The sequence below is a fragment of the Ceratotherium simum genome, chromosome 16, assembly GCF_057802395.1.
Source record: "Ceratotherium simum simum isolate JZ-2026a chromosome 16, ASM5780239v1, whole genome shotgun sequence".
Taxonomy (NCBI): Eukaryota; Metazoa; Chordata; class Mammalia; order Perissodactyla; family Rhinocerotidae; genus Ceratotherium; species Ceratotherium simum.
Genome location: NC_141915.1, coordinates 49,935,139 through 49,951,451, shown reverse-complemented (window position 1 = coordinate 49,951,451; position 16,313 = coordinate 49,935,139). Strand labels below are relative to the sequence as shown.

At 47.7% G+C, this 16,313-nt stretch overlaps 1 protein-coding gene across 3 annotated transcripts in view; it reads left to right on the top strand.

Moving 5' to 3' along the window:
* Positions 1–16,313, top strand: part of RGS9 (regulator of G protein signaling 9) — a 64,399-nt gene that overhangs the window by 42,769 nt on the left and 5,317 nt on the right. For all 3 annotated transcript variants that reach the window (XM_004432685.3, XM_087441476.1, XM_014789190.2), the window contains 5 exons: positions 1,220–1,335; positions 4,336–4,423; positions 6,392–6,530; positions 8,587–8,672; positions 10,879–10,996. In XM_004432685.3, coding sequence (XP_004432742.1) covers positions 1,220–1,335; positions 4,336–4,423; positions 6,392–6,530; positions 8,587–8,672; positions 10,879–10,996 — 547 coding nt within the window. The remainder of the gene's footprint in view (positions 1–1,219; positions 1,336–4,335; positions 4,424–6,391; positions 6,531–8,586; positions 8,673–10,878; positions 10,997–16,313) is intronic.

Below are 16,313 nucleotides of genomic sequence, written 5' to 3'. Positions count from 1 at the left end.
AACTTGTTAGAAATGCAGATGCCTGGGTCCCACCCTGAATCCAGACCCCTACTGAATCAGAAACTCAGGATGGGACCCAGCAATCTGTGTTTTAATGAGTCTTCCAGGTGATTCTGGTGCACGCTGAAGTTTGCATACCGCTGTTTTACTCCAGGCTCTGCTTCTACTGTGTGAGCCTGGCCAAGTATTTAACCTCTCTGAGCTTTGGTCTTCTCAGACATAAAGTGGGGATGACAATATCCAGCTCACGGTGTTCTCGTAAGGATCCAATGAGGGATGCGTAAAGCATGGTGCCTCACGAATGGTGACACTCTGTAAATGGCAGCTGTTAATGTTACTGTGGTTTTCTTATTGTTTTCACGCTGTCATTAGGGAAAGTGTAAACTTGCTTGGCTGACGTTAGATCCCATAGACATGAATTGTACCTGGTCACGGTTCCAGCTTCTACGTCAGTGGGAAACGTGGTGTTACGGACTTGGAAACCTGTGTTTCCAAAGGGCTGTGTTGGGTTACAGAGAAGTCCATTAGGAATAGGAGAAAAACTATTTTCCTGATTTTCTGGAATGTTAGACCTCAGCTAGCTGGGCTCGAATGGCCTACCTGGGATCAGGGAGACCTTTCAAAACATGGGAGTGGAGTGGGACTTGCATCTTAGAGGAAGCTCTGGGACAGGGTGCATAGATGACAAATAGCGTCTACTGGGGGCGTATGGCCTGACACAGGTACAGGAGGAACCGCCCGATGCTGGTCTGTCCCATGGGGAGGGGCAGCTGTGCGGTCGGTGGGTGACAGGCAGTGGCCACAGCGCCCGTAGTCTGTGCTGTCTGGAATTCTCTCCTGGTCTGGTGTGGCAGCCTGACTCAGCTGGCCTGTCTCCACAGGCCTGGAGGAGCTATTCGTGTTCTTTTGCCATGAAGGCTAAGGGAGCGGCCAGAGTGGGAGGCTCTCCTTGTGGGTGTCCTTCTCACCTTTGGAGTGGCCAGCTCCTGATACGAGGCCCAGGGGACTTGTCCGAGGCTGTATTTTCCTAGCAAGTGATGACTTGGGTTGTACGTTTGTGCAGGGATGGGGAGGGGGGGTTGGAGTGGGTTGAGCCCTGGGCTGTGGGATTAATGGAGATTACAGGGCCTAAGGCCCCCACCCTGACCCAGACCACCGCCCAGCACAGTGCCTCCTCTCATTGAGTGTCTGGTGCATTTACGAATCATCGTCCTTGCAGGGTGGAGATCCCAACCAAGATGCGGGTAGAGCGATGGGCCTTCAACTTCAGTGAATTGATCCGAGACCCCAAGGGTCGACAGAGCTTCCAGTACTTTCTTAAGAAAGAATTCAGTGGTGGGTCTTTGATTTTTTTACTAAAATTTTTACTTTCAGAAACACTCCTGTAATGTCTAGCAGAGGGTTTCAAGGATTGCTCAGCAGATGTTTTCACACCTTTGCTTGTGCGTGCTCTTAAACAGGCGCTTCTCGGACCCGTCCCTTCCATCGGTTCCAAGAGGTTCCGCAGCCATCTGCTCACCAAATCCACGTTAGCATTATTCGCGTTTCCAAGGGCTCTGTCCCCTCTGGCTGTCCTCGCCTCAGGTCACCAGCCCCAGAGCTCCTGCCTCCCTTGCCGCTAAGGGTAGCTCCTCAGGGAAACTTGACAAGGAGGGAAGCGGAGAAAAGCTTTCTCTTTTTGTCTCACAGCCTGGTTTTCTTCACCTCGGTGCTTCTCTCCCCTGGCTGCACATTCAGTTCACTTGGGGATATTTTAAAACACGTTTGCCTGGATCCCATCCCCAGCGGTTCCTTTTTTATTGGTTTGGGGTGGAATCTCCGAAGTTTTGCAAACTCCCCAGGTGATTCTAATATGTGGCCGTGGTTGAGAACCACTGTCCCCGCTCCTGGTCTGCTTCCTTCAGGGTCTTAGGAGTGTGCGGATTTAATGGGTGGGGCCACGCTTTATATCTCATCTCTGGATGTCTCACCGTGGTAGGCACTTGCAGCTTCTTAAATATGTTGCACTGAGGAACCCGTGGGGAAACCAAGAGGCCAGATTAGAACCAGTTTCATTAGGCTGCGCATTCAGTTGGCTTCCCCACCTTTGTTGAAATGTTTACTCTTATGGGATTTGTTTACTTCCTTACTGAGTCCCCAGCCCTGGGGAGCGTCACATTTGAGTCTCGACACTGCTCACTACATAAGACCTGCTCGTCTGTGGGGTTGCTCCTGAAACTAATCCCACGGTACATGCCATTAGCCCATTTGACTAATGCAGCACATTACATAATAATATGAACTCTTGAAAATCCTTCTCTTTAATCAAGCCTAATTGCCATGATATAATAAAACCCAGAAAAGATGGATGGGAAAGGGAGGTTCTCTTAGCGTGGGGCCAGAAGCAACTGTCAAATGAGTGGATAGGGTGCCACCTAGTGGCAAAGTGACAAACCACACCCTGAGCTTATGGCACCCACACATGAGTTAGTAACAGTGAGAATCCATCGAAAAGATTTCCCAGCATTATTAAAATAGTACTACCGTGATATCCTCATGAGATTCCCGAGGCTTCGGGTATGAACATGGCAGATGAATCATCAGTTGATTTGATTAAAATTTTTTAGTTGAGCTATAATTCACATACCATAAAATTTACTCTTAAAATGTACAGTTCAGTGGTTTTCAGTATATTCATAAAGTTATGCAACCATCACTACTATATAATTCCAGAACATTTTCACTATCTCAAAAAGAAACCCCTTACCCATTAGAAGTCATTCTCTATTCCTCTGCTCCCCACTTCCTCCCTCCCCACCAGTCCTAGGCAACACTGATCTACTTTCTATCTTGATAGATATGCCTATTCTGGACATTTCATATAAGTGGAATAATACAATATATGGGGCTGTTGTCTTCTTTAACTTAGCATAGTATTTTCAAGGGTCATCCATGTGGTAGCACGTAACAGCCCTCCATTTTGTGGCTGAATAATATTCCATGGTATGGATACACCACATTTTGTCTATCCATTCCTCTGCTGATGGGCGTTTGGGTTGTTTCCACCTTTTGGCTATTGTGAATAATTGCTCATTTAATTTTAACCCTGAGCAATGAACTGTCTTTTACCATGGGCAAGGTGGTCTACATTGCACTTGATGTAAGATGATTGGCTGTCACTAAGAGCATCGCTGGCCTGTTTACTCCTGCCTGTGATCTCAGTCCTAAGAACACGCTGAGGAGGAAGGACCTGTATAGGGGTAATGGGACAGACCTCAACTAGTTTAGAATTCTGCAGCCTTTTCCCATCTGAAATACCTGGGAGCTTTCCAGAAAATACTGCGAAAGGAGAGGAGAGGATGCTGTCGTCCATTTCCCCACGTCACGGCATTCCGTGATTTACACACAAACACACACACGCACGCACCCACATACACACGCATGCACATACACACGTGCACACACACATACATGCGCACACATGCGCATACAGGCTCTTGCTCTCCCACTAGTGTGACCATCTTTATTTTTTCAGGCAAAAATTTCCACCTGGGATGACTGTACCAAGGTATTCACAATATACTTAGGTGCTGGGGAGAACGGGTTAGAGAACTTCAAGTTGGAAGAGAATGAAGGTTTGGGAGGAGTTGGGCTTTCCTTCTGGGCCCAGAGGAGCAGAGTCTCTCTGGCTCAGGTGAGCCCCTGTGGCCAGGCCTTCCCTGAGAGTCAATTCCTCAGCATCGCTGCTCCAGCAGCCTGTCTCTAACCAGCTGGAATATGCCCTGTGAGGGGCATAAAAGATGGGGTCTCTATGCACAAATAAAGGAGGCAGAAGTCATGCACAGTCATTGGACATGAGCAAGATTTAACAGGGGCCTTTGTGAAGAAAACCTATTGCACCTATAGCGGTAGGTGTGTACAAGCCTAATCTGTGAGAACTTGTTCAAACGATATTTGCTACAGCCGAATACCCGGACCAAAAAAACATGACAGACTGGGGGTCAGTAGGAGCTCTGACATGTGTATCGTTGAGGAAAGAGCCGGGTTCACAGCAGACACGTACGGCTGCGAGCATGGTGGGTACCAGACTAGTTCATTTCAGAGAACATGTGTGGAGCCATCAGTAGGTTAACAACGCTCTCCTGGGCCCTGGGAGTAAGATGTGGCTCCTTCTCTCAAGGAGTGTTTTGTCCAACCTCACAATGTACCGTGGGTTGTTTTCCGGAAGGGATGATGTTCACCACGCCGGGGAACTGAGGCTATCCCAGCTGATCCATTTCTTTTCTTTCCCCTTTTCTTCTCCCACCTTGTTTCCTGTCTGTCCTTCGTCTGCGTGGACCCCTCCTCCCCACGCAGGGGAGAATCTGGGATTCTGGGAAGCCTGTGAGGATCTGAAGTATGGAGATCAGTCCAAGGTCAAGGAGAAAGCAGAAGAGATTTACAAGTGAGGATTAGCCAGATTGTTGGGGGCACCTCCCCTTGGGCCCCCACTGGCCACACCACGGTGTTTGAGGTGGGGATGGAACAAGAGGTACCACATGCCTCATGTCAGCGTCAGTCGCTGCCCCTGTCAGGCTTGGGAAGGCTTGCGGTTCCTCTGAAGAAGCCCTGGTGTGGTGCGTGACGGGATGCCCCTGCTTCTAGGGGATGTGCTTAGGAGTCTAAAAAGCCAGCTGCCCTGAATTACAGCCCAAAGTGCTTTGACTGAACCCCCTTAGGCCTCCTGAGAGAGGTGTGTGTGTGTGTGTGTGTGTGTGTGTGTGTGTGTTTGAGAAAGAGCAGAGAGACAGTAGGTAAGATGGGAAAACCCATTCCCCAGGCCTTCTTAGAGAAGTGAAGACCATGAGGGAAGGGAGGTTCCCCCCAGTGTCAGCGACAGTGAGTCCAGCTTGGGGTACAAATGTGGGCCATCTCTTTTTTCTCACTAAGTGGCTCTAGTCCCCACTTGCTCAGTGTAGCAGTAAGTCTGTCCTTCTCCAGGCCTGCCTCTCTTCCAAATTACCCAAGAGCCCAAGGGTTCTGCTTCTAGTGGCCAGGTAGAGGGAAGGGGAGGTGTGATGAGACCACCGGTGTTGCTGAGATGCAGAGCTGCTGTAACCTGCGCCCATACCCGCCCCCGCAGCTGGGAGGGTGCTCTGGTGTTGCTGTGGTGGTATCCCTGCCAGTCCTTCTCTCTGCACCAGCCATAGTGGACACCAGCCTTGGGCTCTGAGGGCCCAGCGCATTTAGTTCATCCTCACATGCTTAGCTGTGGTTCTTGAAGCCCAGCCACCATGCTGGGCTGGAACCAGCCCTCTGCAGCCACCAGACTGTGGTGCTGAGCTTTGGGCAGCAGGCCAGACACACCCCTCACCCCGCCCCCTCCCGGGCACTTATCCTTTTGGACCTCTGGGGTCTGTCCTTCAAATGGACTCAGGATGGACCATCCCACTTTTCAGAGAGGTGCTAGCAATCTTGCAGTCTCACTCCTCATACTTAGAGGCTCCTGTACTTTCTCAAAAATTTGCCCACCTCCTCCCACAGTGGGGGACTCTGCACACCAAGAGAAAAGAGGGAGAGGGGTCATTGCCGTTCCAGGAGGGTCCTGTGACATCCTTGACCAGAACAGTGGTGCCCGATGGCTTCGCACACTACGACACACGTGTGACTCCTAATTCCAAAAATCTGCTGCAAGGAAGCTTCCTGCCTCCACCGTTACAGCAGCTTCCTTCCTCCCCAGGCTCCCTGGTTGTGTAATCTTAGTTTGAATTCCACAATTTTAATGTACAATTAGGAGTGTGGCCAAATATCCACATGAGTATTTCTAACCCCACAACAGCTCAGAATGGGAAATATCAGAGAGCTCCGAGGGCCAGCATCCCAGCTGGAGCTGCAGGACTCAGGCAGTGTGGCCGAGTCAGGTTCTCATGGGGGCCATTGGCAAGGATGCTCAGGTCATGAAACCTCTGGGTACTGGGATTATGGGCTGCCTCCCAACTCAGCATTTGAGATTCATCACCCGACACTCTAGACTGAGCCAAGGGAGAGTAGAGGCCCCAGAACACCTGTTTGGAGGTGTCCTAGCCTGGTTCCAGGTGGGCCTCAAAACCTGCTGAATAAGTTGGAGGCTGCATTCGTCACCCTGACGGCTAGGGCCTAACCCAACCTGGGTTACCCCACCCCCCTTTTGCTCTCTCTCCTAGAGGTCGGGAACACCAAAGTTAAATATTAATGTTCCCAATACTGGCTGTTTTCTTGCTTCTAGGAAATGTTGCTTGACAGCCTGTTCAAACTCTTTGGTGTTTCTTATAAAGGGACCACTTTTATCCTGATGACCTGAGCCATGTCCAGCCCTCCATCCCAAGCAGCTGTGAACTTTTTATTAACTGACTTGGTTTAGCATCTTTCGCTCACATTTTCCTCCCTGGCCCAGGCTATTCCTGGCCCCAGGGGCGAGGCGCTGGATCAACATAGACGGCAAAACCATGGACATCACTGTCAAGGGGCTGAGGCATCCCCACCGCTACGTGCTGGATGCTGCGCAAACCCACATTTACATGCTCATGAAGAAGGTAGGTGGGATCTGTGCCGAGGATACTCGGGCCAGGAAGCCCTTCCCGCCCCCGGTACCTGGAGAGTTCTTTAGATATGGGAAAAAGGAAGATAATACGTGGTTACTGCTTTGCTGGTTTTGGGATGCAGGTCTCTTCCTCCTGTCCTGGGCTGGGACCTCCTTGTGCCCCCAAGCTCACTGGCCAGGGAGGACCACCTGCAGAAGCTGTGTGCATTCTTACAGGCCTCTCCCTCTGCAGTTGTGGTACAGGCAGTAATGATGTTGGTCATTGGTGCTCAAAGACAACCCATGAGGTTGGCATCAATTCTCCAGAGTCCAGTAGTTTGCCCAGTCTCAAAGAGGTGGAGCTGGGGTTCAAACTCGGGTCTGCCTGAGTCCAAAGCCTGAGCTCTTAGCTGCTACAATAGAGTGGTGGCAGTTCTGGTGGCCCTGGCCCCAAGCAAATGTAACATGTGGGGGGTTCAGTATCTGAAGGAGAAAAATTAGGTGTGATGATGGCAAAACCCTGTGAGAATTCAGATTACCTTCCAGATTGTTAGTAAAAAGTGAACATGGTGAAAATTTTCGGGAAATTGTTAAAAAAAAAATAAAGGGAACTTGAAAGAAATGTCTTAAGAAATTAGAATTTGGGCCTCAGAGTTAGCGTTAGAGAGGTTGTCTAGTGTGGCTCCTATGTGGTGCCATCCCCAACAAGACTTTCTTCAGTAGCTTCAACTTCTCAATTACTCCTTTTATGGCAGAGTATCTCTAGAAATTTCATTATTCTGATGTAAGTTTGTGCAAATGGCCAACTTTTATTAGCTTCCTGTTTTTATATTTCTTTTATTTCATCTTCTATGTGTATTTTGTTATAAGAATATGTGTATAAATACAATTTTATATGTGTATTTTGTTTTTATGTGTGTTTTGTGTATTTTTACTTTACTTTTAAAATGTGTAATAATTTAGAATTTTCACCAAGCCAGATCAGCCATATTTTTTTTACTATTTATTTTTCATCAGTGGATTTTCTCTGTGTTTACCATATTAGAAAATTCACAGCAAAGTTTCTTTAATAACGGTCTTCCTTAATGTATTTTAAAATACATTTTGATTCTTAAAAATGTGGTTTTCATACACCCTTTTAGGGAGACACCCAGAGAAGCCAGCTACTAGCCAGGACAAAACAGAGTCATGGATAACTTAAGAAAAGAATGGTATATATGTTTATTGGACTCTCTGTCGCTATAGGCCATGTCTGTAAACTCAGCATGACCCAATGTTTCCATAATCCTTACTCCTAGACTGTTTCCTGGTTCTCACTTAGTCTTTAGAATGGTACCGTTTCAATAAATTAAAAAAAATTCTCAATTTGTTGTTGAGAAATTCTCACAGTTGTTGCTGTGGGCTTCATCCCATATTTGTTACAACTAGAGTTTTCGGTTGGCTTAGAAGTAGCCAGTGTTCATGAAGCCACTTCTCTGAACCTGCCCAGGGTCCCAGGAAATATGCACACAAGAGGAGTCTGAGCCTGGGTCTTTTTTTTTTTTTTTTGTATTTTCTTGCCTTTATGCCCAAATTCAGGGCAGAAAGGGATGTTAGTGGGCTTCGAAGTGGGTTCCATGCTCGTGACTGCTCATTTTCCTTGGAAGAAGGTGTGTGGAGGAGGTTGGGCACAGGTGTCCTCTTCTCCCATGCTTGCTTCACTGGAACCCCAGCTGGATTTTAGTGGGGGGTGCTATAGACCACGGTTCTCTAACCTCAAGTGCAGCAGAATCACTCGGAGGCCTGTTAAGACTCAATTGTCCCACCCCCAGAGTTTCTGATTCGGTAGGACTGGGTTTGGTCCGAGAATGTGCATTTCCAGCAAGTTGCCAGGTGAAATTGATGCTTTTGGTCTGGGGACCACACTTGAGAACCATTGCTTCAGACACACACCGAAACGCCTTTCACACAAGGAGACACATTCTCTTAACTTCGCCATCTGACTGCCAAGAGAGGGCTTGAAAATGGCAAGTGTATTCGTTTTGACACTTTCCCGCTTGTAATTACTGTTTTCCTCTTGTTCCCACTAGGATTCTTATGCTCGCTATTTAAAATCTCCAATCTATAAGGAAATGCTGGCCAAAGCTATTGAACCTCAGGAAACCACCAAGAGAAGGCAAGTGGAATGGTCTGTAATTACTGGTTGCCTGCTGTTTTGTTTACAGAGAAGTGAGGGACTCTTTCAACCAAATGGCCGTCATTGAGATATTTGCTTGATGAAAATATTGGAGACTAGGAAGTATATCTAAGGGTGTGATTGCCTCATTGGCTTCATAATGCCCTGAAATCACCCTAGCAAGATTTCCTTAGTAATTACTGCCAGTAAGTTTTGTTTCCGTAATGCTGATTTGAAAGTGTTTTGATTATCAGACTGATAATTATCCTTATCACAAATGGAAGCATCTCATTGGTGTTTTAATTGTTATACTTCTCCACCTCCAAGCTGATGTATGGGAATTAATTTAGCCACATCCTGGTATCCGTAACATCCTAAGACCTTAGAGAGAATAGCAGATTGCACCCCAAGAGAAAATGGTAGACTGTCTAAGCCCATTTTGAAGTCCTTAGACATTCTAAGGATCCTGCCTTTTAGCAAGTCTGTTAGTTAACTCGCTTCTTCTCATCTTCCTCATTGGAGATATAGATCATCTCATCTGGCTGAGCCCTTGGGCAAAGGATGAGATAATGTTCAGAGAGGTAGTTTGAACTCTTCTTTTGGGGGAAAAAGAAAACTCTGTAGGGATTGAAGATTCAAAAGAGTAACCAAATGACTGCTTGAAAAGGACGTGGGACTTTGGCGGAGGTTTTCCCAGCGCCAGCGCGTGTCCTGTCCAGCCATGGTTAGTAAACGTTCCTGCGCGTGCCAGCTCAGCCCACGCTGGGCTCTTTTCCAGCATCTCCAGTCAATTCAAAAGAGGGTGATTGGACCAGAGCCTTTATCAAAGGAGCTGTAAAAAAACTTCCAACTTGTTTTCATTCTTGAGGATAATGGCCCTGTTATGAAAAGGAGAGAAAGGAGGTCTTTGTGGTGCTGTTCTTCTAGGTTTACCCAGTAAGGAAGAGAGTTGAGCGTCTTGAAAGCTTCTCCTTTAAGCCGCAAGAAAGGGCCGTAATAGCTCCATTGGTTCTGCCAGAAAGTAGGGGAAAGAGAGAGGAGTCTCGTACTCTCTCTCCAGATATTTCATAAGTTGGGGCAGACCTGAGAAATCAGCTGGTATCTTCTCCTGGGCCCCCTGGGTGCTTTGAGTGCTGGGGTGGCACTAGACCATGGAGGCAGTGCTTGGCTGTGGGGTGGGGTGTTGCGGTCTGGCAATGTCACTGATACCGTCAGTGAGAATGCACGTGTGAATGCTTTTCTGAGGTGTGAAGCTCGACCTGTAAACACGTGGGGATTACAGTGGGTGTGAGTTTGTTACATGACTCACAGATGAAAGACAATGTATAAAATTTAACTTTTCCGGAACAAGTTAAATCGAGCTCCAAGCCTCCCCCTTGGCAGGGCTAGTGGGAGACCCAATATCAGGCATCACCTACTGGTGGGGGAGCCCTCTTCCTCCCTAGGGTGGATACAAGAGTTCTAGGGGCTTATGTTGTCCAGAAATATGGGGAGGTCCTGAGTTTTAAGTCTGCCATTGCTGCTAAAATGCTTGTTTTCCAAGCCTATAGGGGGCTAGGCTGCTCACCATCCCCTGCATCCCTCAGGCGCCTGGAGCTTTGTCCTGACCCCCAAGCCGTGGTAGAGAGAGTTTGGTCCCAGGAATCCACGTTTGGCTTCTATAGAAGGTTCTGACTTGTCCGGCACATGCGTACAGTACCACCAGCTCACCAACCCTCTTCAGGCCCCTTCCGCCTTTCTTTGCCCATGGAGCCCTCTTGGGCAGCCCAGTTCTCTCCCTCCTTCTCAGAACCTTCGCTTTTGAAAACAAATGCTGCAACTCTCCCCTGAGGCAGGAACCCTGGGCTTCCAGTATCCAAGCCCTTCTTGCCCCTTCTTTCAGGAAGAGCCTACAGGAAGTTGAGATGACAAATTGATTTCTAAACATTGTAGAAGGTATGTCTGTAATCATCACCATCCAAGCAGTCTTCCTGAGCCTAACCTAAAATCTGATGGCAGTTGAGACTCGCTCTGGTCCCATCCTCCAAGGGGGGAGAAAAGAGCTAAGATTGGACACGCGTCTGAGGACCCCACTTGAGGTTCACAGGAGAATGAGGGGACAAGTCCAGATTCTGGCCTCCAGCCCTACTTCCCACCAGGTGTTAGTGTCATTGTTAGGCAAGCAATGTGACTTTCTGCCACCCACCAATCCTGTCCTTCCTTCCAGCTCCGGCCTCCCGTTTATGCGGCGTCACCTGCGCTCCAGCCCAAGCCCTGTCATCCTGAGGCAGCTGGAAGAAGAAGCCAAGGCTCGAGAAGCAGCCAACACGGTGGACATCACCCAGGTCATGAGCAAGCTGGACCGTAGGAGCCAACTCAAAAGAGAGCCGCCTCCTAAATAAATCTGCAATTCTGGGGTGGGGTGGGGTGGGGGTATGCACTTGGGAGAGGCAAAGAAAGAAAGACAGAGTCAGAGTCTAGAGGATTCCCTTCCCCGTTATTGGGGTGGTGGGGTAGTCAGGTTCACCCCATATTCCTCTGACTTCCATCGTGGAGGACTTCTCAATACCACAGCAACTAGAGCTAGTCTTCCCTCCAACTCACCAACGGATGGGGTTGGCAATCGTGGGGGGAGGTCACCTGATGCAGCTGCTGTGTGACACCTGTCTTACCTTAGGGAGTTCTTGTGGTGAGAACCAGAGAGAGAACAGGTTGCTTCGGATGCCACCATTTGCTTTGAAAATTAAAAAGAAGGCCTCTCTCCACCCTCAAGGATAGTTCTTTCAGGCATGTTTGTTTAAAACAGCTTAGTGAAGCTGCTCATCCCATCTCTCCAGTTAAACTCTGCTTCTAAAGCAGTCTGAGCTCCTCCAAGGGCTAGTTGCAGGGTTGCCCCAAAGATGTGCTTCCCCAAGACTCCCCTGTCACACCTGCCTGGAAAGGCCCTGCTGAGATGTTTCTGTTCAGCTTGTTCTCAGTCACAGTTATTGAGGGCCGATGGGCTCCCTCCTTCTGTCTTGTCTCCCCATTCCCTCATACATGCTAGCGGGATAGGTACTTGTAGGAATGAAGGGCTCAGGCCCGAGGCCTCCAGAGCAGTCAAGGTGAGATGGCCTTCTGAGGAGCATCATTTTGGGTAAAGGAGAAAGGCGCTGATGTCTCATTCACGGAGGAGGGATGGTAGATATCTGCGACATTTTCAAGATGAGTCAGAGTCAAAGATAATACTCTCCAGGATATTTTCTAAATGTTGGTGCTTCCCTCCTCTGTAGCTGTAGACTAGGCCAGCCCTGTGGTCAAGGGTGGAGGGGAAGACAGTTAGAACTCTGACCTTGGGAGGCCTACAAGGTAATTCTTGAAGTTAGCCTTACCTCATACACCTCTGTAAGAATGCAAAGGAGACGGAACAAGTTGGTGAGCCAGGGACCGACCTTGCACGAGAAGACTCGCTTATTCAACACATTTACTGAGCTCCTCCTATGTGCCAGACGTTAGTGAATAAAATAGACGTGGTCCCTGGCTCATGGAGCCTATAGTCTAGGACTGACAAAAAATAACAAAGCCGGCTATGTCAGGTAGCTGTTACTGTGTAACAAACGACCATACAACTAGAGTGGCATACAACAATAAGTGTTTATTGTTCATGCATATAGGGTCATCTCTGTGGCTCTGTTGATCTTGCTGGGGCTCATTCCTATGCCTAGGGGTTGATCTGCAGTGGCCTAGGCTGGGATGAGTGGAAAGATTCTGCTCTGCTTCCCATGTCTCTCATCCTCTAACAGCCTAGCCTAAGCATGAGCCTATGGTGATGGCAGAATTGCAAAGGAGTGAGTAGAAACACGTAAGATTCTTGAGGGGTAGGCTTGGAACTGGCACGTGGTCTCTTCTACCTCATTTTCTTGACCAAAGCAAGTCACAAAGCCAGCCTAGAATCAAGGGATGGGGAAGTAGACTTTATCTCTTTAGTAATAGAAATTTCAAAGTCTCATAGCAGAAGACATGGAGATAGGGAGGGGTGAAGAATTGGGGCCATCATTGCAATCAACAATATAAGCAAATATGTGATAAAACCTGTAGAATGTGTTATAAAGGAAACGGATGTGGTGCTGTGATAGGGAAGATGGGGGTATGTAGACTAAGGAGGCCTCTTCAAGGTGGTAATAGATAAGCAGAGGTTGAGAGAGAGTTGGCCATACAAAGGATGTGGGCTGGGTGGGGAGAAGTTCCCAAGCAGAGGGGACTGCATCGGCAAAGGCCCAGCAGTGGGAAATGGCCCAGAGTGAACTGAAAGGGCAGGGGAATGGAGCCTGATGGACAATGGGGAATGGTACAAGAGGAGGTTAGAGAGGTGGGCAGGGCCAGGTCATGGAGGACTTTCTAGGCCATTGTAAGGAGTTTGTGGCTCTTGGTTTCGTGTTAGCAAAATGATTCCATCACTCTTTCCATTTTCCATGCTCATGGACTAGATTATATTCTGAAAGAGCAACTAGAGATACACTCTGTTCATCTCTCTTTTGAAGACTGTTGGAGTCCCCCAACTCAGTGAGGGCACCCCAAGCAGAAATTTCAGGTAATGAACCATTGTAAACTGAGTGACAGGAGGGGAGGGACCATATCTATCTTACTCACCACTTGGAGCCTAATGCCTGAGTCCTAGCAGTCCTAGTCTGCATAAACGTGTGTTACATGAATGAATGAACGAATGGATGAATGAATGAATAATTGGAAAGAGCCTTGGATTTAGAGAAGGTCTCTTGGGCTCTGGTCCTGGTTCTACCACTAGCCTTGTGGTCTTGAGCAGGTCACTTCACCTCTCTGCTTCCTGATTTGTGAAATGAGGGGTTGGGACCAGATCCAAGCTTCTTAGAACAGATTTTGTGAATTCCAGGAGGGTACCCAGCCTGAGGCATCAATTTTACTTGAAGATTTGGATTGAGAGGAAAGTTAGGTAATTTTTAAAATTTCACATTAAAATAATCATGAATATATTATGAATTAGAATGCAAAATGTACATGAATTTTTTAAGATAAAATTTGAGACATCAAAGATAGTTCATGCTTGGCTGTGGCAGGTTCAGGTGTTGCCCTCAGACTCCTGGGAGAGCATGGTTACCCCAGCTCTCCTACTGTTTGTCCTACTTTTGTGGGAAAGTTTGAGAAGCACGAAACCAGAGATATTTGCTATCCCTTCTAGTTACCTCCTATGAGCTGAGATTACACACCTAGCAAAATGGTAGTGAGGATGGTGGGGGTGTGGAATACTTCATGAATTCTCCAGGTTACATACTGTGTCTTGTTCATCTTTGCTCAACCATCCACCATCCCATTCCCCACATGTGAGACATGTCTGCTTCACATGTCTCTCATCCTCCAACAGACTACCAGGTGCTCTGTGTCAGACACATAGTAGGTATGCCACACATATTGATAGAAACCTTCTCAATGTCAGACACACAAGGATCCCACAATCTAATGAGAGATGCAGGCATGTAAACAAAGTAGGTTGTCGTTCTTTATTGGATGAATGAGTAAATAAGTGTTTCAACATTAGCCATCTAAAGGGAGGTAGATGATAAATGGCTTCACTCCTGGATGGTGGCAGTTTTGTTGCGCAAGTGTATTTTAAACACCTGTTTTGTGTAAGGACCAGTGGTGGGTGCTATGGCAGATATAAAAATGGACAAGATGTTCTCTGCCTTCAAGGGGCTGACAAGGGTGCACAGAAGCAAATGGCTGTAACAAGAGGCAGAATGCAATCGAGGCTGGGGGATGTCCAACATGTTAGAAGAGCACAGAGATGGGAAAGTATGGTTTGGCCTGGGGGATTGAGGGAATCTACCAGGAAATGCTCATGTTTGGTTGTAAAGGAGCCACAGGTCCTACCCAGTTTTGAGGTTTTGTAAGTGTCTGCTGCTAGACTCCAGCAGGTGGCAGCTGCTCCTGCTGGCTTTGTTTCTGTGCATCAAACATAACAGTAGCCCTACATGGCCCATTCGAATCTCAAATAGCGTCAAAAATAGTATTTATTTGGACATTATTATTGATACATTTAAATCATTATGATATTCTCTATTATGCCATATACTTAGGCACCATCTTAATTCCTTAATGCCATATTTTAAATAGCTTGAGTTTCTCTACCCATAGTAGTGTATATCTTATGCTAGGATATAAGTTATGCTATAAGGCACCAAGATTTCCTATGTAGAATTTCATTTTCAAGCTTGGCTTTTAGAGAAAGACTGTGTTTGTTGTGAGAGTTGAGTGGAGATACAAGGGCTCGGGACAAAAAAATACAAGTAGAGTGCTTGGGACAATGCCTGGCATGTAGTAAGTGCTCAATATATGCCTGCTGCTGTCATCATCACAACCATTATTGCCATCACCATCACCATTACCGTCATCCTCACCATCACCATCATCATCCTCACCACCATCATCACCATCACCACCATCATCCTCACTGTCACCATCACCATCATCATCAGAACCCTCATCATCATCAGCACCATCATCACTGTCATCATCACCATCATCATCAACATTTCCTAGTAGTTTCCTGGTCTTAGAGTAAGCTTGTGCTTTCTTGCATCTGTCAGTGTTGTCCAATACAGTAATTGGTTATTATTTATTATGTAAGGCATTATCTGAGATGTATTTAAAGCATTGTTGACCTTTTACTTTTTTTCTCAGAGTCTTGTATAGCTCTGAGGGACCCAGGGACCTCCCAGCTCTCCAGGGACCATTAAGAGATATTTCAGGGGAGGAGAATGGGGAGTTAATGTCATGTCCTCTGTCTGCAGCTCCTAAGAGAGGGCTGAGCAGTAACAGTGTAGGGGCTGGTCAGTCCTTTGGTCTGAATTTCATGGCTGCAGTAAGGGTCAGTTCTAACTGGGAAGGTCTTGTACTGGGCTGTGACAAATGAGATGACTGTAGGAGAAATGATGTGTTCACCCACGAGGACTTTTCTCCATGAGGCCAATTTTGCTCATTTGCTTTTGGGAACAGTGGGGAAAGGGAGACTGAGAAGGCACTGGGAGGGGAGACTGTGCACACTGCATGCTGAACATGAATGCAGCCCTTTCCTCACCTGCCTGCTCCCAGGAAGTGGGAGTTCAGGTGGCCACAAGTCCCCTTAAAATTCTCAGCCAGTTTCTGGACAGAAAGTGAGTTGCATCTCTTTGCACCATCTGCTTTGCCTTTCATTGAAAAGCCTGTGACTGTGTCCTCATGTCAATGTACCTGCTCCATTCCGTGCTCCTCTCCCCCTTCCGTTGGTTCCCTTGCATAATAAAACAGCAGCACAAAACCAAACCAAACCACGCTCTCCTTCACTGTGTCTCTGCCGTGTCACATTTCTTTGCCATGTGCCTTGCATGCCACTGCTTTGCTGCCTCATGCCAATGGTGGGTGTGCCACAGGCTGGAGGAGCTGGGTCTCCACGCACAAGCCCCTGGAGTCTGTGGGAGGGGCCAGGCTCATGGTGGGAGCAGGTGGAAAAGGCATCCTGCTTAGAGTGTCCGTGGCCAGTTGGGCTAATGGGTATTTGCCCAGAAGAAAGGACCTTCTTGGGCAGGTAAGTGAAGTAGGACAGTGACCACCTTCCTCACCTGTCCTGTCGTTCTTCCTGGAAAAGAGCCGGTGCTGGGGGAGGAGTAGGGA